Here is a 22,937-nt window from a genome sequence, read left to right as displayed (position 1 = left end):
GCGTGGATAGTCCGCACATGCGCACTAAAGTGGACGGAGAGAACGGTCATACTTCCTCTCCCATTCGGGACTCCACTTCACCAGACGGGTGAGCTATTTTTAGATTTCCACTCCTTTTTGTCTATAGAAGTTAAGTTGGTAAAATGACACTTGTTATATATATGAAATTTATATTTTGTTTCGTTTATAATTCATTTAGGATGAGTGTAGAGAATGAAATCGTTTTATTTGCGTCTGTTTCAACAGAGATTGTTTTATTTGATAAACAAATCAACATCACTAAAGGTGTGCAAATTCTATCATATCTAGACTGTTCCACCATTATATTCCAATAACATCAATATCGTGACGTCATTGATAGATGACGTCACACTTTCTCTCGTTAGTAATGAATGAACCGAGACAAAACTGCTTGAAATTTATCGAGATGTTTTCATTTATTTTCTCATGAATATGCATTATGTGATAGATAGATATTGTCATGAGAAATTTATATAGAAAATAATTTGATGTGGCGCTCGACTAAAGACTCCTGTCATGTAATATTTCAACTGGCTTGATCAAACTCCCTATCAAATCAACACGGCTGTATTACTCAATTAATAACATAATTAACTGTTGATAAACACGACGGAAACATATATTTATGTTCTCAGAATGGACGACCTCAGATGGTATGAATGGATTACCATGCACTTCAAAAAGATTGCTGGAGATAAGGGACACATAACTCTCAAAGAATTTAAGGAAGCTTTACAGATAAAAAAGGTAAGATTTCTACTTCCACTATAGAGGGGCCAGATAATTCGTTACAGTCTACAATTGTACGTGTATTGGGACCTTTCCTTGGATGCAATGAACTCCGAGGGGGGTCATTTTTACCGATTTTTATCTAGTCCCCTAACTCGTCTGAAATTGCACAATACACACTCAGGAAGGCCCATTACATATAGACTGTACTACATTGTCAGGTCCCAGTGCTTCCAATAAACAAAATGACTTTAACGTTTGCATCATCATGTTCCATTTTCAAGGGCGATAACTCAAAGTCAGGCCCACTGTAGACTCATTGTGTCTCCTGTATCCAGTAAAGAGTCTTTGCCTCAGACTACCTGTCAAGATTCCGGCGTGTTGTACAATGTATACAGATTATGTAAGCTAACTATATTGATATATATGACTCGTGTCCTGGCGAACTCGCGATCTATAGTACCCAATCGCCTAGCCAGACATACCTGCAGCCTATAAAAAAGAACGTTTTAATGGCGCAGTGATGGTCGGCCTGATACCCTGACATGATCATTGTGGAAGTCGTCAATAAGATGATATGAATACCTGGATCGCAATGTATATACATAAATGGTTATATACATGGATGTCAAATGTACACATATTATAGATATTCAACTTCGACAGGAAATTCCAATCTTTACCTTCGGATCAACAATACAGTACATATGATACATTGTGCTGATGATTAAATATACATAATATATAACAGTAGCACAAACGAAGAAGGAAGACAATTTTGATGACCGTGCCCCGACCGGGCCTCAAACTCACGATCTATTACATTTTTATCTGTTCAATGTGTTGATGGAATTATGATTACCAATCTTATTTCTCAATTAATATAACTGTACCGGCATTGAAGACACAGTTTTACATTTTGCGCAAACAATTTTCTTCATTACAATAAAAAGTGTTGAACATTCGGCGCCAGTGAAATTTTTTATTTTACTTTGAAGGTTGGCTTTTAATACAGATGCACAACACAGCATGTTTGTAACGTATTGTAAACTTCTGAACAAGGACGGTCTTCTCCGTTTAAATCAAAATTTGTAGGTTGAATTTAGAAAAAAAGGAAATTTTTCTTCCTGAAATTGATACAAGTATGTGTTCATTGTACATTCGAGTGCGTTCCACGAAATGAAATCGTATCGCTAAACACATAAGAAATGAGCCAATCGTCTTCGTCAAACACTTCCTAGATACCACACAGCATTATGCGCTTTATCACTCGACTGTGCCCTTCTCTGATTTCTTTTTTATTGAATGAAGTATATTCAGGGAGATTAGAGCAAATATTTACAAACTTAAGTTTAACTAACTCTTTGATACCTGAACATTTACTCAACATTCAAGATATTACACTTTATATTTCTGTGCTTGGGTACAAACTAATAATCCCCCATTTATCAAACAGTTATTAACTTTTCGTGAGGTAGATATGACGATTTACTACCCCGTTAAAAGGAAATACGTAAGTAACGTTTCGGTTGGTATCCTAAATCCTATATATTTGGAGATTATCAGGTCACAGATCGACTTTGGTCTGTCATGTTATATTTTTTCTATTGTTGTAATGACGTAGTCAGAACTGTTAATATATAAACAGTTCAAAGGTTAATACCCTGTAAATGTATTTAAAAATCATTCAAATTGTACCAGTGACCCAACAGATAGCCACTGGTATATTGACATGTGATAAGGTGCTACTGCCCTCGTCCGGTTACACCTGGCCGCATCCGGGTCTCTTACCTGTACTTATAGTTTAGTGGTCGGATAAAAACGACATTTATATATAATGTGATCATATTTCTAATTTATCTGTTGCGCTGTGCACCCAAGCCTAACGCAGCCAATGGTATTAACACTTTCCCCCTGTTTTAAAGAAAAAAACTTTTCGAATGGCATGAGGTATAGTTACATAATATTATGTAATTTGGTGTACTAATATTAGGCCCGGATGCGGACGAATGCATCCGGAAGATTCACGTAGCAAGTAATATACCATTGGTTAATATATGTTTAATTACTTTGCACAATTCATTTGCTATTTGAAAATATGTTTTAAAACTTAAAAACGAATCTAATTAACTTTTTTAAATACTATAGATGCCCAGTTTATATAAATAAATTGCCAGAAGCGATGTTAAATACGATGATAAAAACATGCACCAGCTGTCTTCACGACTCTTCACTCTCCTTTCAGAGTAAACTTGATCTGATGAAAATACTCGTATTAGCTACATTATATGCTATGCGTTTTAAAATGACACATACCACTTAGATATTTATAAAGAAAATTTAAATGTGAAACATTCTTCTTGTGTGGCTTACTTGTATCAGAGGGCGATCATAGGGTCACCTCCTATGTGTATTATCGGTCCGACCCTATAATGTGATGCCTCCCTGTTGCTCGACTTCGGTATTACCGGGTACTACATCATAGGGCAGTGGTTAATCGAGTGTTGTGTTTCAGATATCTCCTCAATATTTAATAATTTGTGGTATTGGATACGCAAAGCGAATTATGTGTTAGAAGGTTGTTGATTAAGCCCCTAACACTACCCATGACGTCACCCCCATTGTTCATATCAAGCACGCATTATGATTCCGTTTACTGTGAATATTGTTCTGTTTTCCTGTATCAACTATTTCGGATAATCGCTCCTTAGTTCTGAAGCTAACTATGCTCCATTTCATAAAACTAGATTCAGTTACAGAAAGAATCTTGATAACTGAAACATAATACATTTTGAAATTAGACAAAAACTCTTTGTGATTATAAACCTTGGAAAGGAAATTGAACACTCATTATCACGCATGTCAATGTATCGTGACGTCAGTCACAATCACTTATTGTTGTTTGAGTTAAAAATACTTATTGAGAAAGCAACTCCTGTCGACGAAACACCCCCGCGCGGTCATTATCACACTAGTGAAAACATAGTCAAACTTCTAGTTTTAATCACGTGATCTTTACATGTTTTAACGACAATTAAATACATACACGGTATAGATAGATATTCTGATACGATAATTCAGTGTTAACCAAACATAGGTAATACTACTAGTATAAAGTCGGTAACGGAAACCTGTCCCGGCCAAGACTGTACAATACCCCAGTGTACATCGAGCGTGATAATTAATTTTCATGTCTGGGTAACATGGAGACGGAGTGTGTAATTTTATCAGGAAAGGCGATTGTTAACAAATATAGAAAATAGGACAATATTTGAATAGTTAACCAGAAAAGGAAGGGAAGATAGCCAAAAGAATTTTTTAGATTTTTTCTTGGTCATGTTTCCCCGCCTATTTATAGGTTTCAATAGATTGTTGTGTGCACAAAAGCATGGCGAAGTCAGTGACGGCGTCGGTTCAAGTTTTAGAACATTCTCATCAGGGATGTTTGGTGGAGTGTAATGAAACAACCATTTTTTGTGTGCGAAATGATTTCATTTGCCTACTTTTTCCGTAAAAAAAAACAAACCCAACAACAACACCCCCCCCCCCCCCCCCCCCCCCAAAAAAAAAACAACAACAAAAATACTTGGATACAGGCTCTAATAATTTGCTGGGTTACCGCATCCCCATACCTAGCCACACTGCGGTAATCGTATACACCCACCAAGTCCTTAGTGGTTGTAAAGAACGACAACTCTGGATAGACATTTGGCTGGCAGCTTCCCGAGGTCTCGCACTTTGTTGTACACGAAAGTCGAAACAGATTTGTTTTTCATTGAAACATATTTTAACCTTATCTCAGCCCTGAATTAAAATATTAATAGTGTAGGTGATACAATGAAGGTCGAAACAATGTGGGTAGCGACATTTATCATATAGTGACCAAAGAAGGACCTCTGAATCTCAAAACAACATCTTGTTCACGTTGAGCTACTAGTTTGATCTTACCCAATCACTTGATATCACGTGTGACATTGTGATGGGCAGATGTCTGGTTTGTGACATAATGGGGTCTGTCAAAATAGACGGCTGGTGTTGGGGCCTGGTATTTTGGGTACATCTACCCCGAATGACGTATGCACAGCTGCGCTTTCACAATGAAAATACTTTATTAAAATATGTTTTGTTAGTAATTGCATAAATTTTCAATCTTCGAAAAAAAAAAAATCAAAACTTTTCGGTCGAACGATCGAATCCCGTTGAGAGCGTGAGGTGTCGACTTTATATATAGATGAAGTATGTATTTTTTAAATGTCGTCATACTGATGGAATAGACTTGTATATTTATGATCCTTGGACAGGCCATACGTTTAGGTTCGGCTACATAATATTCTATTTATATGATCCTTGGACAGGCCATTCTATTTCTACGACCTTGGACAGGCCATACGTTTAGGTTCGGCTACATAATATTTTATTTCTATGATCCTTGTACAGGGCACGCGTCTAGGTTCGGGTACACATATTTTATTTCTGTGATCTATCCAAATTTTACCACCTGCTGCAAAAAACATATATTTGAAATGAGGCGCAAAATAGAAAGACGTATGTCCTTTTCAGCTACCAGTCTCCAACTGATGTCGTACATAACATCCCTATTATACAGCGGCGTACCGCGACACATATTTCTAAATAAATTGAAAATTTAGTCTGACAAGTTTCTTTGACCATTGAAGACCGATTTTCACGCAGTGTATTTTCTTCTTCTTTTTCTTCCTTTTTTGTTTGTTTAATTTTTGAAGACTTTTTAACAGTACATAATATATTTCCATACATAGAGTGTAATGTGATATGATTATCGTTAAGTAAGATATATTACTGTGATTTATGACAAGCTTCGTTGCCGTTGAAAATAAATAAATCTGAATGAAATATTAATTGGTATTTACTATTTTCTCAAACAGTTTCGAGCCTTTTCCTAATTCTGACTTATTAAAAATGTTATGAAAATATTATAATAAGATGTTAATTTACTGATACGAACTTAACTGGAAACATCTATAATATCTATTCAATTACATATATTGTGACCTTGTACCTGTCTACATTATCCATAAACATTGAATCTCGTTATCCAGAAGTCATTGAGATCATGAAAAACCTTCGATATAACCAGTGAATTCGGGCTAACCGGGCATATTTTGCATATAATTTTTAATGTCGGAACTGAACTTTCACTTCGAGTTAAGTAGAATCTTCAAGTAACAGTGTTCAAGATACGAAGTTTTACTGTATTTAGTTTTACAACTGTAGGAAAACCCATTAATAGTAATTGAGATTAAGTAAAAAAGATTGTTTGTCAAAATGTCTATATTTGGTGATATAACATTGAGCTAATGTCTAATATCTATTCAAATACAAACATTTTGTCTATATCTCTAAATACAACGCGCAGTAGGCGTATAATTATATACACATATAGCAAACAGATCGAAGGTAATTTATGGAATTTTAGAAAAAGCTTTGTGAGAATATTTGGATTAATACATCTTCGAAATCAATGGATACCATTCTGGGTCGCTAGTCATCTCGGCTATGTAATAAGTTCCCTCTGATATCGGTACATATAACTACATACTGTATGATAAAGATTGTGTACAGGGGGCGGATGCGACTTAAATGTAAGTCTTTATGACATTATTTCAAAGTTTATAAATTGTTAAGGCAGTTGATATATGTATCGAATCTCGATACGGAATGGCTCAGATATATAATACATGTCTCGTGGACAGATACGACAGCGAAACAAACCATAACATGGTAATTTTGCACCTGCTGAAAAAAATGAATTAAATAACAAGTAATTTTTTATTAAAATTAAACACGCACCGAACACCTGTCAAACAGTGACATCATTTCTGTCGACCAATCAAATCATAATGAAATTTCCAGGTCAAATATTTTTTCTAAAATATTTCAATAATGCATATGTATACCAATCTTTTATCATTCAAATAGCTAATGGTATTGTCTATGCTTAAGAAATAGTTTGTAAATGGAAGTGAAGTTGCTAAAAATAGGAATAACAAACTTGCAGCACTTTTTTCCTCCAGTCTACTTGCGCCCTCCTATGAACCCTGCATGTTGTGAGGAATGTATTTTTTCGTACATACAAACAAGCAATATCATACCGTACAAAGAAACGCCCCCGATGTAGCCGTCAATTTAAAGGCTTCGAATGAGACATCATCAGATAAACAGTCATTTTGCGTGATTCTGAAGAGTCTAAGGGAATCAAATTTCACCTGCCTGAATGCCTACTGAAACATCATCGCCGACAATTACGCTTTCCTTCAAAACCCGTTCTCGTCAGCTCAATGAATACTACGACTAACTGAGGGAGATTTTTTAAATGTGTTTTTGACTTGCATTGATGTGTATTGGTATAAACAAACTGCATCCTAGTTGACCAAAATATACATCAACAATAATTTTATTCTTTCACCGGAAGTGTTGATCCGTTACAGGGTCAACGTACAATGTACGCATGCCCACTGGTATGAGACTGTTTACAATCCATGATGACGATAAGTCTGCATGCGTCAGTTTGTGACGTTCGGTTACTTGCATTTTCAGTAGTAATGACGTCATATCCTAGTGAATTATATCAATAATTTTTATAAATTTTATTTATTTTTTTGTTTCCTGAAAAAAAAGGCCGAAAACGTGGGAGATGCATACTGGGTATTGCTAAAGTAATACATGTCCCCTACCGACCCCCACTAAAATATTAACACTGATATAGACCTTGATCCGAAAACCCTGAAACCCGAAATTGTCCGCGAGATTAGGGTCTTTTTAGCATCATTGTGTGAAGTTTGGTCAAAATCCCTCAAGGAATGGAGCCGATAAATCACTGAAAAACTTTGGCGTAACGTACATAGGGCCAGGACGAAACATATAGACCCCCCTCCGTGATAGCCGATATCACATCAATGCCCCTAATGTGTGGTAATCCCTTCATATGTTCAGAGTGTCTGATGATGTAGTTAAACATGGTCATCTTAACCCATATAATACGTAGCATACTTTGTCTCGTGTTTTATTTTGGTAATATATTTTATGTTTGATAGTTTCTCTGATGCGCTTTAATAGAGTGATATTTTGCGCAAAACGTCACATTTAGATTGCTTTTCTAAATCAATGATTTTGCGAATATATTATATATATATAAATATAATGTGAATTGGTTATTACTAGTATCTAATTTGGTAGTTTTTGAAACATATAGACTTAGCTTCGAGTTGTCTATACATTTATTTTGTATATCCTTTTCCGTCGAAAGTTTACATGTATAAGGAGTATATATGTTATATAGAAATAAAATCCTGTTTTATATATAGATATGTACGTTGATATATGTACAGATATACTTGTTAAATAAATATATCAAAAAATATACCAGCATATATTGTAAAACAAATATAAATATAAACATTTACCATTTTCTCGCTGCAGTCGTTCTTCGCAGAGAGGTTTTTCCAAATGTTTGACGAGAACGGAAGTGGCTCGATTGAGCTGATTGAACTGATGACCGGACTGCGCACACTCAGAAAAGGGACACCTACAGAGAAACTTCGTTTCCTGTTCAAGGTGTACGATATTGACGGTGAGTAGCAACATGGATAAGTTAGAAAACGGAAGCGTGATGACGTCATATCAACCAAGATACTCTGGTACCCCTTTTCAATTTTATGTTGATAGCAAGTGTGATGACGTCACAATGGGCAAATAACACAAGCTTAAGTTTAATTATAATATATTTTTTGCACGCAGCTTATATGGTGTTTTATCCTGCAACTGCCACCGTATCGTCGGAATACACACACCATTTATATATTTTTGCTGTATACGGCAGTGACGGAAAACAGCTGTATTTTGGAATCTTAGCACGTGCGTCAATTCGACTGACGTACTTCAAAGTGAAACAACGTTTAAAAGGCGAACATATTTCTGTCATTTTTGACACCGTTTCACTTCAAAATGATTATTTTGATGATTATTTTTTATGACTGTTGCAGGATAAATGGAATACATGGTCAGTGTCTTAAAATATAAGCTGTATTTTGGCGAGGGTAAAGAAAGACAAAAGTGGCGAGCCTTGGCCTTGTCTTTCTTTACCCTCGCCAAAATACATCTTATATTCTAAGACACTGACCATGTATTCTCTATTTACGTATTTGTACATCGACCCTAAACACATACTGTTTGTAAAACTCATAAGGCCTCTTATTACCCATCACAGGAAGTGGGTTTATTGACCGGGACGAGTTGAACACTGTTTTGAGGACGAGTATGGAGGAGAGTTCCCTCGCACTAGGAGAAGAGAATATCACTAAGATGACAGACGTCATCTTTGAAGCAGCAGATACCGACAACAATGGGGAAATATCCTTTGAGGAACTTAAGATGGAACTGGAGAAATATCCAGGTGTCATGGCAAATCTTAGTATCAGGTCAGTGAAACAAATTTGTGTGGTGACGTAGGTATATACATCAAGCCATGTCATCTTGGACTCTGCTAACTCAAAGACCCTGCTAATTCGAAGCAATAAAATTAATTCCGACGGTAAGCATTGTATGTAAAATATAATCGGTTGCCTCAAATACTCTGGGTATTTCGATTTTTTTTCATGGACGTGTGGACTTCGAGATATTGAGGTTCGACTGTATCTACGTAATCACTGTTGGTTTTAAACTGTAGATACGATGAGGTTATTTTGTGTTTAAAGTAACTTGCAAAGTAGTTTGCTTCTGGTTATACGTGCTCATAACAGCTTAATTAAAAGATGTCTCTAAAACACCACTGTAAAGTGTTATCACACTGGAACGACACTATAACTGTAGTATTAGAGATTGGCGTATGGTAGTATCGTTTACATGTTGGTATATTCTTGTTGTGCCCTCTGATCCCAGACAGTGTAACTTGGTAGGTTTTCTTATGTAGCCTGCTGCTATTTTAAGAATGTCGTTGCATATCCAAAATGTAAACAACAAATAAACTTTAGCGATGAATTCTTACCGTCTTCTTGATACTAATAACATATATTGCAGCAGTAAGATTTATAGTCTAGACTAATTTACCATTGCCCACTTGGCAATTATGTAGCCAATGAATGCCACCACTTAACTGATTTGTGTTCAGCAGTTTGTCTGTTTTGGATAACACTAAAATGGGTTAATGGTGAGGTGCATTGGACAGACCTATACGGAACTGTGTTTTTACCAGATCTTGACTTTCTATAAGCAGATATAATTTTCATGATTTTGTTTTCAGTGCTGCGTCCTGGTTGAAAGTGCCGAGTGGTAACCTAAAGAAGAAATCATCCAATTCCCATCGGTATTTCACAGCCACGTATATTCGGAACAATCTGAAAAAGATCGTGTTTCTGATCGTCTACATCTTGGTCAATATTGCGCTTGGATGCTACGCAGCATATAACTACAGAGACTCAAACGGCTGGTACATATTGGCGCGAATCAACGGCATGAACCTTAACTTCAATGGAATGTTCATTCTTGTGCTTATGCTGCGGAAGAGTTTGACATATTTACGACTAACATTCCTGCATCGAGTGTTGCCTATTGACCAAAACATTTACTTTCACAAACTGTGTGGTGCTCTCATCGCCTTTTTCAGCTTCTTCCATACTGTAGGACATATAGGAAACGCTAGTAAGTTTCGATGGTGAAGGGGTATACCGCAATCTGATTGGTCAGATAATTTCTGTTGTTTACATTTCAGCTAAATAAGTGCATGTTTATTTTGCTTTAAATATATGAACAAAGAAAATTTCAAACTTTTATCTTAATGCCAACAAATGGAATTATCTCAAATTACACCAAGTGTCTGTGTAGATACAAATGTTTTGTCAAAGACTGGAACTCGCCTTAAACAATATTTATTATTTTCTCTTACTATAAATGTTTTAATTGAAGCTCAGTTGATTACAGTACACGAGGTTGTAATTAGATAATTAAGCAACGGGATTGTAATTAGACAATTAAGCTACAAAACCATTTGAATTTGAGCAAAAAGCAAAACACTTCAGTTTTGAAAAAAGTCATTGCAAACTTGGAGTCTTGTTTCTTAGCTCTGAAGCCCTGAAGCCATAGCAGGTATGTACAAATAGAAAAACTGTCCAAAAATACTTCTAGTATTGGACTTGACGGACATAAATGTGACAGGTTTCGAGTTGACCATTGCCACAGTATATTTATCATATACGAATCCTGTCAACACTTAATTAAATTTAGTTGTCAGAAAACATGTTTTGCTTAGTTCAACTGTTCATCTTACTTTTTAACAGAGTTATCTCGTGATTTTAGTTGTAGTGGCGGGACTTGATGACAACATTGTGAACGCGACCTCTGACCTCCAGGCGTGGGAGGTCTTGTTTACTACGAAGGCGGGGATTGGCTATGTCGAAGCGAGCGCCTTCATCACTGGTTGGATATTGGACGTTGTCCTCGTGATCATGGTCATATGTTCCTTACCCTTTGTCAGGAGATCCGGCCATTTTGAGGTAGATATATATCTGTATTTCCTGACATGCTAATATTACAGAAGCGTATGAGAGCCACATTAATTGTTTTTATTTTCCATTTTCCACTCTTTGTACATTTTACACTTTATTGATACCTTTATCTGTAAGTTTTAAAGTGTAAAATTTACAGATTAAAGTTGTTTTTAAAAGGTTTAAATGTGACCGCTTGCTAAAATATAGTCAATGCTGTCTTTATTCCTTATTTTGTTAATGAAAACTTTTTGCAAAAATGGCACAACTCTAATTTACATCGCTGAATGAACACATTTCATGGCGTAGTTTGTCTGGTATCTAAATATGGCGGCTAGTACGAAATCAAGGAGTGTAAGCAGATTTATTTTCCGGAAACGCGTAATACACAAGAAATGATATTTATATCTTCCTGATAATAATACTAATAAATTTATTCAAATAAGGCACCGGGCAATATATTGAGTATTATTCGAATATTACATTATCATAAGAATTATTGTATTGAATGCATTTCAATGTATTAATTTACTGTTGATTATGTAGTGTTAATACACGGCTAATACATGGTTTTATTAACCTGAAAAAATATCAACCTTGGACTTTCTCATCGGTTGTTTATTTTCAGGTTAATAAAGACATATATCGACCTTATCAAAAGGCCATGATTGAATATTATTTGACACCAATTGGGTTAATATATTCATGAGAAAAAATAAGACCTCTTTTCGATTATCTGTGATCTAAGTTTACATGTCGCAATTATATATGATGATGACGTTTGACCTCCATTTGAATATGGTTTTCTACATTTGACTACCTGTGACCTATATTTTGATAACTCAAGGTTTTATTATGGCTACCCGTGTTCTGTAATTACAGGTATTTTACTGGACTCATACTCTCTACATCGCGTTCTGGATCCTTCTCATCCTTCACGCCCCAAACTTTTGGAAATGGTTTATAGCCCCAGGGATACTTTTCATCGGAGAGAAATTCTTCAGGAGCAAGTTTGTAAAGCGCGTCCGATACGGAACGAATTACATACAGGAAGTGACAATTCTTCCTTCCGGTGTAAGTATATCAACACATAGTAAACGTTTATTCTTCCGCCATCTAAAAATATCTAGTTCCAGGGAATATTACTCTCGTGGACGTATCTTTTTATTAAGTTTATTTTCTTGTTAACATAAATATGCATTGCGTGTGATGGTAATGTGTATGTGTTTCCTTAAGGTAGATATTTTAAATTAGATGAATGCTTTCAGAGGGTGAGAGGGTGGTCGGGTGACTACGTGGTAACACATGCCTTCCACCTAGGCGGGCAGGGTTCGATTCCCCGGTGGAAGGTGAATAGATATGGGGTCACCTGTACGACAGTGTGGGTTTTCTCAGGGTATCCTGTTTCCTCCGACAGTAAGACCCATCGCACGATTCAATCCGTGCCGTTAAGAGTAATTTATGTAATTTGGTATAAGTTGTTCCACATTGTTGTCAAATCCATAAAGTTCACATTTATATGGTGACGATGCATGGATACTGTGGAGTATATTTATTTGGTTACAGCCTTGGTTTTTACCGGTTTCAGCTTTCCCAGAAAACCTTATTTAACAGTTTTCGAAATCAGGATTTCTCTTCATTCTTCCGTAACAGCAAACTGACGTAATACTTTATAATACAAACTCTGTTTCAGGTCACCCGTCTTGTTATATCACACGGAGACAAGTTCCGTTATAAGCCAGGGGATTACTGCTTCATTCAGATCCCATGTATTGCTCAGTACGAGTGGCATCCGTTTACCATCAGTAGTGCTCCGGAAATGAAGGGTAGGTCTCAGAATATTGGGGATTACTCTATACATTGCTATGTATGATACTATATATAATACCTGTACAAACTGGATGCTCCCTGTTGTTCCAAGTTTGTACAATTTTCCTGATTTGGTGTTTTTGCCTTTCCATTCTTCATTGCGTTTTTCGGTTGCCTATTGTCTCATTATCAGCTTCTATAGCCATACGGTGTTGTGATTGTTTAATTTTTGTCATTTATTCAAACTCTTAAACACGAAAAACAATTTTCACCATATATAAAAAAAAGTCAATACAATTAACAGGCAATCACAGTGCTCAGCATATCAGGAGGGGAACGACTGATTTGCACGTTGTCAGTATAATGTGACCGGGTGGAATGTCCTTGCTGGGTGTCTTCGGCAGTATGCTTCAGTGAGGTAGCACTATAAATCGGCAAAAGTTCCGGCCTATCGCAAGGAGACTTAACACAAACATACCGCAGCCTTCCAAAAACACACATACGCACTCACCACACGCATGCATATCGCACGCACGAGAGGCCGTCCTTAAATGACCTTAGCTGTTGATAGGACGTTAAACAAATAAAACCAAACTAAACCAAATCAATGCAATCATAGTAATTCTGTCTATATGTTTGATACACGCAGGCAAGTTTACACTCCACATAAGGTCGGCAGGTCATTGGACAAAGAAGCTGTACGAGTATTTTGAGCAGTTAGATCCCGGATTAGGTAACACATTTGAGGAGGAGGAGGATGACGTCATACCAAAACGACGAGGCTTGAGCAGTCGTCGAAGAACACGTAGGCGTTCTCTTTACAAGGGTATCAAAGGTATGTCAATACAGGTGTGATTGGTGTCTCTCGCGTGCTAACATACAATTGGTGAAATTTGAAGAAATATCAATTACACATTTTATCTTTTTTTTTTAAGAGAATACATACCACAAGTTGATATTGATGATAGGCATGAGTGGGGACACTCGGTACCATGTTGTGTGAAGTTCTGGGGCTTTGGCTTTGTCCGTTTGACATACATATTTTGGCGAGGAGGGAGGGGGAGGGATAAGCTTTTGTATACAGATAGCAGAAATACAGCTTACATTTGTCAAATCTACGGTTTAATTGAAACCATGTTTTTATCATGTCGTGGATACTTTAAAATAAAAAAAGTCTCTGGATAAACATTTTGAACGTTAAACTCAGACATAATATCAATAAATGATGATATATTTTTCATCTATTACTATACTTCGGCCGCCATTGTTGTTTCAGTTTATCTCTATTTACTTATGTTTTCACAGGAACATTTAAGAGGGCGTCTGAAAAAGAAGAGGAAATGACTGTGGAAGTAAGTCGTGTTTTATTGGTTAACATGTGATTATAGTCCAACCTCGTTATCTCGAAATGGGGTTGGGTGGGATTATCATGGGGAAAAAATCGAGAGCAGAGACTTCGAGTTATCAAAGTTTGAGATAATGAAGTTTACTGTACATTTACTTGCAGCACCAAGGAGGAGACATGAAGAAACATACAAACAGGCTGTTTTAGTTAACAAAATATGTGTTAATGTTTTACAGGAATTAAAAGCTGAAAGGAGGAGAAGACGGAAACATAAGAAAGTTAAGATTTTGGTAAGTGATATGTATTGTTTGTTATAGGCACATGTTAAACGATAATCACCCTCAAAAACTTTGTTTTATTGATATAACAATATAAAGTGTAATGAAAAAAGTATGAACATTTCTTTTACCATAAATATTACACAGGAAATGCGAAAGTCGGTAAGAAGTTATTTTAAGTATGCTGATTACGATATGGCAGAAAACAATCGCTTTTGTCTCTTTAATTACGATTATGAGAGTGAAAACAGAATAATGTAAGGTACTTTTTAAAATTCATTTATTCAGCTTAAGAGTCTTTTTTCCAAAAAACTGGACATGAATGTTTTCACGCAGATATCGCATATTCTATGATTTTTATAAATCTCAATGCATTCGGTATTATATTGTTACATTCACGGGAAACAGTCCATATTTACGACCTTGAACGGTAATAATAAGGAAGAAGTTGTATATATCCTTGAATACAGCCTGTGTCGAATCACTTGTTTAATCAGTTACAAAAAGCCACTAATGACGACATTTTAATGTACTTATGTAACGACATACAAATACTATCCAAAATCAGTTTTTAGTCTTAATTCCACGTAAGTTAGAGCATTTATTGGTGTATAATATTTTGCCTACCTTTTAATATACATTGTAATGTCGGCTTTGACTTTAGTGTTGTATTGACGGTCCGTACGGAACTGGGTGTAGAGAAGTGTTTGATACCGAGCATGCTGTTCTGGTTGGAGCCGGGATTGGCGTCACACCTATGGCGTCGATTCTACAAAGTGTCATGTATCGCTACAAAGCGTCCAAGCGTCAATGTCCACATTGTAGCCACGAGTTTTACGGCGAGATCTCCGAACATTCTATGAAACTGAAAAAGGTAGGAACCGCGGAACCGCTGATGGTACCACATAAAGTAAGGACTAACTTACTTACCTTTATCGATTTTTTTGTACGAGTGTTAACTATCTCTTTTTAAATACAGCTTTCGTTTCAATATACTCCATATGTGTTGAAATCACGGGGTGATATTTTGCGATTGCCCAGACGGAACTAGTTTGTGGGAATCTAATTTCACACAACACCGGCTTGTAAGCATTCTGCAATAACATACATATTCGCTGGCTATTTATGTTTTCTGCTATATTCAATGACCGCAAATATAGCGAAAATAAATCCAACATAAATATAACCAACTATACCGTATGCCGTTGACATTTATTTTGGGATTGGTGATTTAACTTCAAATACTAACATTGTTGTCGAATAGTATGATACTTTCCAGATGTTTCCATTCAATTCTGAATAGAACTTTAAAAATTTCAAAGTTTTTGTGTCTGTGTTTGAAATTTATAGCATATTAACATGGAACGGAGTGCAGGTTAAGATTGAATTAAGTCCGGGGATGATATGAAAAAATTGTATTGTTGAAAATTACAACTGATAAACTAAAATACATGTAAGCTATGTCGTTGTCTGTTTTAGGTTGATTTTATTTGGATCAACCGAGACCAGAAATGTTTTGAGTGGTTCACCAGTATGTTGACAGAGCTGGAGTTAGAACAGGCCGAACTTGACCGCTCGGAATCTGGTCTTAACCGCATCATTGACATGCAGTTTTACATGACGTCTGTAAAAGACCTGACAGACATGAAGGGGATAGGACTCCAGTTGGCTATGGACCTGTTACACAAGAAGGACAATACCGATCTCATCACTGGACTACACACTCGGACACAGGCCGGCAGGCCTAAGTGGGGAAAGGTGAGGTCAAACGATATGTATCACATGCTCTTAATCATTAGTTCTTTTTTTCTTATCTCTCTTCTTTTCTCCCTTTTCTTTATCTCTGCTTACAACAAAACAATGTAAGGTTAGATTAAACGATATTTATCATCTTTCTTTCTTTCTTTCTTCCTTCCTTTCTTTCTCTCGTGACAACAGAACAAAGTAACAATTATGAAAGTGAATTAAGTAGTGTATGGATGGAATTTCATAGAAAATAGTTTTGATGATGACATGAAAACAGTTTTTCCGTTGTGAAAAAAACCACTTGAAAAATGAAAAATAAACAGAAAAATAAATAAATCATTAAATAAGACATTACTTATCTCGAAGAAAGGGTTAAGTTGATAATGTAAAAATTTAATATAAAACATGCTCGGTTAACTCGAATACTTGAGATATCTCGGCACTTTTCATGGCTCCACTGACTTCGTAATAACGAAGTCAAACTCTTTCTTAAGATGTGAAATTACATTATTGTGATTTTAACAATAAATAATTTTGATGACGTCACTGCGGAATATATTTTCGTAACTATAAGTTATAAGATAAATAGAATCTTACATTCGTGTCAATGCAATATTTGATTAATTCTTTAAATGCTATGGATATATCATTGACACTGTTTCATGAATTCCACATTACAATGACAGTATTACACATGTGTAGGGTTAACTATCTATAAATTGTCTACTATGCAATAGTTCTTGTCAGCAACATCATATCATTGGTGCAAAGGTGATACTCGTCTGCGATATATAGAATAGTTTTTCTTAAATGATTTGACTTCAATTCTCATAAATATAAATGATCAGTTTTGCTGTAAAGGGGCCGCGATAGCTCAGACGGTTATAGAGCCGGCCACGTTACCTCAGGTGAAGATCTAAGGTGCGTGGTTCGACGCTCCCTACCTGAGAAACGAGCCAATCTGTGCTGTCGTGGTTATGTCCTAGGGCAGATACACTTGACCGTGATCGCTCTGGATGGCATGTGATAGACCTCCAGTATCTTGTTCAGTGAGGTAGTCACCAACTGCTACAATGAGACTTCGCCTCAAAATGACCTTTGCTGTTCACGAGGCGATAAATCCAGTCGCAAAGAAACAAAACAACGTTATCGCATCAATGCACCAGGGAAAACAAATAATCGATTTAAATATCAATTGTTTTAAAGCTGAAGACATTGAGATTTTGTCACTCATTTATTTATATAGATAATAGTGTGTTTGAAAGTTTTGTCATATGTTATTTCTTCATTTTGCAGGTTTTCAAGGGCATTGCAGAACAGAAAAAAGGCAAAGTTAAGGTGTTCTTTTGTGGAGCTCCAGCTTTGGGAAAGATAATCAAATTGGAATGTGAGAAGATACATTTTTCATTTTCTAAAGAAAACTTCTAAGAACCATGAAACATGACATGGATCTTCAAATAATATTGAGTCTTCTAAGTAGATTGACTCTTATCGTTCAGGACCTTAAATGCACCTACGCAGGGAACTTCGCCAAATGACGTGTCGATTGGATGGCATTTGAATGTTCTCACGTGGAAACAAAGCAGGGAGCTTTGGAGCAGGATTTTTACTCAAAGTGTGTGATTTTAAAATTACCTTCACAGTGACATGGCTACTAATGTAGAAAACTTATGGTTCTGACAAAAGACACTTCACGACTCGCTAGGCATACATGTCATATATTATTGTATATTAAATGAAACAGTTCAAGCGAATCTACATACACATGCTTGTATCGAGACTACGTTATCGTAAACCGGTGTGACAAAGGTAAATAGTATCTCCTGTCCCATTTTACATGTCTAATATCTGTCTGATTCACGTTGAAATCCATATCGAATTTGATCAGTCACTTAAGAGGGGAATATCAGTTTGCTGACGAAGCATTTAAGAGTTTTTATTTATTGGACGTCCACTCAGTGATGTTTTTGAAATCTTGATAACCAAGAAACTAAATCTCGTACATTTCTTTCAAATACATGTACAATGTCAACTATTTGATCCTTCATTTAAATGTTAATTTAACGATGATATTTTTTAATTGATCAGGCATTTTGACTTTAATTGGTTAGTCAATTTTGCAGTTTCTTAAAAAATCAGCGTTATTTTTAGATCTTCCTGGCGAGTCAGTTTAATTATCTGATCGAAATGTAGAATGATCTATTCGGTTGATAAATTGATTTAATTTAGTAATCACTTTGGGTATTTGATTTGATTGACCAAGCAATCACTTTGTTTGACTTAAATTACCAAACCGTTTAAATGTAGGATCACTTTATTCGATCTCATTTACCAACCAGATTAACTGATCTAACTGACCCAATCAGCTTACTTGTTTCATCTAATTGACTAATCTCCTGACTCGATTGATTCAATGAACCCATCGGCTTAATTGTCCGATCTATTTGACTGATCGGTTTGCTTGTTTGATTAAACTGACCAATCAACTTTCTTGTTTGATCTTATTGACCAATCAGCTTACTTGCTTAATCTAATTGAGCAATAAGCTTATTTGCGTGATCTAATTGACCAATCAGCTAACTTGATTGATTTAATTGACCAATTAGCTTACTTGCTTGACCTAAATGACCAATCAGCTTTGATAGGATATTAAGCAATACCTGTGATGTTAATGACAAACGTAGTGTTTCTTTTTATACATTTGTCTTACCTTTGTGTATATACCTTTATTTTTTTTAAGATTAACACATGCATAATTATGATCAATGGAAAGTGCATAATAATATAGTTATGTTATCAATCTTATGTGTATAAATATTTTTACGAATGTTTTATTTTTTGCAATACAACGAAGACAATTTTGATACGTTTAGCAGTTTCTATCCAAAACATGATTGTTGATATGTCTTTCATATGTTATGAGCAGAAGTACAGGATACATTATAGAAATAATATATGTAAATATATATTTTATTTGACAGTGTATTCGTCTGAACTGATGTAAATAATACTTAACTAACGAATGTGTACGGCACAAAAAACATGATCGGTTCAGATGTTTAAAGCATGATATTTTAGAGTTATTTCAAGATATTTAAAACATATATCATATTTCTTTAAAGTAGAAGTTAGAATTCTAAGCCGAATTTAAATGGAAAAATAGCTTCAAAAAGGAAAAACAAAATATCCAAAACACTTTCCATGTATCACAAAAAATATTTCTAAAACAGAGCTTTAACTACAAATAAACACCCGAGTACGGATATGACCTTTGTCGACTCGGGATTCTGTCGTTTAACGACCAGCACTGAAGTTTAGCAAAGTGACTTGAGTAAAATGTATCGGAATTCCGATGTTTCACGTCATGAACCGATGTTTAACGAGACCTCCTAACTGGATTACGAGGTTTAACGACAGCAGTATCGCAAAGCTTTTGTTTACCGATTGGGGTCGAGTTAAACAACTGTGATGTAAAAGGACATTGTCTCAGAATAACAAGGTCGACGGACCAAGGTTTAACTACAGAAAGCTTATAGGACTGGGAATTCTGGTTAGGTTTGGTTTAACGAGTCCAAAAGTCACGTAATAGGATACTGAATCCGAATTATGAGGTCGAAGGACCGAGGTTTGGCGATAGGAAGACTATAAAATTGTGGACTTGGAATTCAGATATTTAACGACATGTAATTGGTACGTAATTAAAACTAAATTTTAGTTGATATCGTATGACTCCATCCCACTACCTGTATTTGGAAGAAGTAAACAAGTTGTTAGGTAGCTCTTAAGTGATACTAGACGGAATGTTTAGCCAGGTGTAGCACATTTTATCATCAAAATCAAATAACGACAAACTATCCGCACACTGAAAATGTCAAACGGCTGACACAAATAAATGTAATTTGAAGTGAAAACCTGATATAAAACGATACATATATAAACTAAGTGACTCATCAGATCACAAAAATGTTTGAATTTTAAGACGACCTACAAGATACAATCTCAAGCGTCATGTTCACCATAATACTCCACGATATATCAGATACAGGGATATGTTTCTGATACTTTTTTGTAACACTTTATATATCAATTCCAGGTTAACACGCTCCAGTAGACCTTAGCTATAATCAGTATTGGGACTTAACAAGCAGGCCATTGGAAAGTTTCCAAATATATCGATAGTAGGGGGAAGGGGTTGTGCGTGATAAAAAAGAAAATAATGTTTTTTTTTTTGTTTTTTTTTTAAAGAAAATAGTTTATTTTTTTTTTTACATTTCATGCCACAGTTTGAGGTTCTTTTACTGCGACTAACAATCCATGCCGAAATCACGTTTTTTTTATGAATTTTCTTTATTTCTTTGTGATATTTTCATAATGATTCCGAAATGAATTCTGCGTATATTCGTGTGTATTATATAAGCGAAAGTTACTACCAACCAAAAACTTTCTTTTCCCACCAATAATGGAGTGTTCTTTCATGTTGTTATATTTGTGAGTATTCTTTGAATGCCTTGCCAAAGTGCCATACTGCATAATGATATCTTGATGACATGTTAATGTGTAAAATATTATGTTATGTTATTAAACAGGATCTAATTTTCACTTTCCTGTGTAAATTTAAGATTTTTATATGTTGTAATAAGTACAATGTAGATAGAACGTTTTTTTTATTTCATATAAAGAAACCATTAAAAGATTTTTTATAAGACGTTAACATGTGTTTGATTTCATTATTAACATTGCTTCACAAAAGAAAGTATCCTCTCGTTGAATCACTGTTTTAAATACAAAATCGCAAAAAAAACCCTTTTATTCGAGCTCAGGTATTGACTTTTCAACGTTTCGAAACCCGGTTAGCGTCGAAAGGAAATCTTTGTCACCCGTTATTTGGACAAGTTTGTAAATGCTACAAAACGTTTTAGTTCCACCTAACGGAGTTGTGATTGGCTGTATGTGAACAAACACTTAAATGATCTGTGATAGGCTCTAAGGAAATAGAAAATAGGAGCTGTGCTTTGCTGTATGGTAGCAATACGCGGAGCTGTTATGGTTGGAGTTTTCTAGCATTAAGCGTGGATTTAAACACAGAACAAATCTTCAGTTTAACCAATTCATTATAGTATGAATGTATTTGAACGCTTTGTTGCGTTGTATTGATGTCAAAATGTGTAAAATAAATACTGGTTAGTATACCGACACTTTAACACTAGCCCTCCACCACTGGGTTTCGAGTTCGAAACCTACGTCGGGCAGTTGCCAGGTACTGACCGTAGGCCGGTGGTTTTTCTCCGGGTACTCCGGCTTTCCTCCACCTCCAAAACCTGGCACGTCCTTAAATCACCATGACTGTTAATAGGACGTTAAACAAAAACAAACCAAACAAACCAAAAGTATACTCTTGGCTAAACGATACGGCTTCCATTTCGTCCAAACAGGCAAATTAAATAAATTCTCGGAAACAATCCATGTACATAATTATTCATAATAATGAAAAGAGTAGTCTTAACAAACATTTAAATTCGTTTTATTTATAAACGTAGTAAAATATTGCGCAATATATAAAGCTATCATAGAAAATTAAAAACAAACCACAACAATCAATATCCAAAGGATATCGCGCTCATCACAGTCGAAGTATTAAAACATTATCAGTTTAATATTATATCAGAATGGCGATATATCACGGCAACATCATTATGCTTCAAATTTTAATACTAAGCAAGATATATATCACTCAGTGACTCACTCACTCACTCAACTCATTCGACTCACTCACTCACTCACTCACTCACTCACTCACTCACTCACTCACTCACTCACTCACTCACTCACTCAGTGACTCACTCACTCAGTGACTCACTCAGTGACTCACTCAGTGACTCACTCACTCACTCACTCACTCACTCACTCACTCACTCACTCACTCACTCACTCACTCACTCACTCACTCACTCACTCACTCAGTGACTCACTCACTCACTCACTCACTCACTCACTCACTCACTCACTCACTCACTCACCTCAAAGGAAACGTGTATTTAGATGAATTTATAAACACAATGCAACAATAAAACACATGTAAACATAATAAATTCTCACATTATTCTAGAACAGGAAATAATCTCTGTACCATTTTCTTACTTAATCATTCACATGTCTAACAAATTGATATAACCGCTCAGAATCATTCAGATGATGATCAAATATATAGTTACAACCACCGACAAGGTTTCATGGTTTCAAATTCATGTAAGCTGGGAAGCAAACTTTCCCAATTATACTTTCGAGAAAATCCTGCCATCTCAATCAATGCTGGCATAAAATGAACATGTTAACTCTTAGGGTTAGTTCCAGTGTTCATCATCACTGAAAACAGCTGATTTTCCTGGCATTGTTTGGGGGTTTGATTACCTAAAGACTGCAATATGATCTTACAATGAATGTAAAACGGTATTATAGTATGTGTTCTCCGAGTTGTGGGTACCAACTGTGCGT

General features: G+C 35.6%; 1 protein-coding gene across 1 annotated transcript; it reads left to right on the top strand.

Annotated features, from left to right (window-relative positions):
• LOC117315482 (NADPH oxidase 5-like) lies at positions 1-21,156 on the top strand. Its single transcript, XM_033869687.1, has 14 exons — positions 1-88; positions 657-768; positions 8,209-8,359; positions 8,996-9,206; positions 10,028-10,425; positions 11,080-11,276; positions 12,150-12,341; positions 12,961-13,093; positions 13,726-13,911; positions 14,382-14,428; positions 14,658-14,711; positions 15,364-15,573; positions 16,179-16,457; positions 17,742-21,156. The coding sequence occupies exons 1-14, from the start codon at positions 18-20 to the stop codon at positions 17,871-17,873; spliced, it is 2,373 nt and encodes a 790-aa protein (XP_033725578.1). The 5' UTR covers positions 1-17; the 3' UTR covers positions 17,874-21,156.
• The last annotated feature ends 1,781 nt before the right edge of the window (positions 21,157-22,937 follow it).

Source organism: Pecten maximus, chromosome 17, assembly GCF_902652985.1.
Source record: "Pecten maximus chromosome 17, xPecMax1.1, whole genome shotgun sequence".
NCBI classification, from domain to species: Eukaryota; Metazoa; Mollusca; class Bivalvia; order Pectinida; family Pectinidae; genus Pecten; species Pecten maximus.
The sequence above is the reverse complement of the archived record's forward strand: the minus strand, read 5'-3'. Positions and strand labels throughout refer to the sequence as shown.

Bases quoted from the DNA above. Each gene is read 5' to 3' on its own strand.
- LOC117315482 (XM_033869687.1), top strand. From the start codon at position 18: ATGCGCACTAAAGTGGACGGAGAGAACGGTCATACTTCCTCTCCCATT. The intron at 8,360-8,995 runs GTGAGTAGCAAC...TACCCATCACAG, and splicing joins CAAGGTGTACGATATTGACG to GAAGTGGGTTTATTGACCGG. The intron at 10,426-11,079 runs GTAAGTTTCGAT...TCGTGATTTTAG, and splicing joins AGGACATATAGGAAACGCTA to TTGTAGTGGCGGGACTTGAT.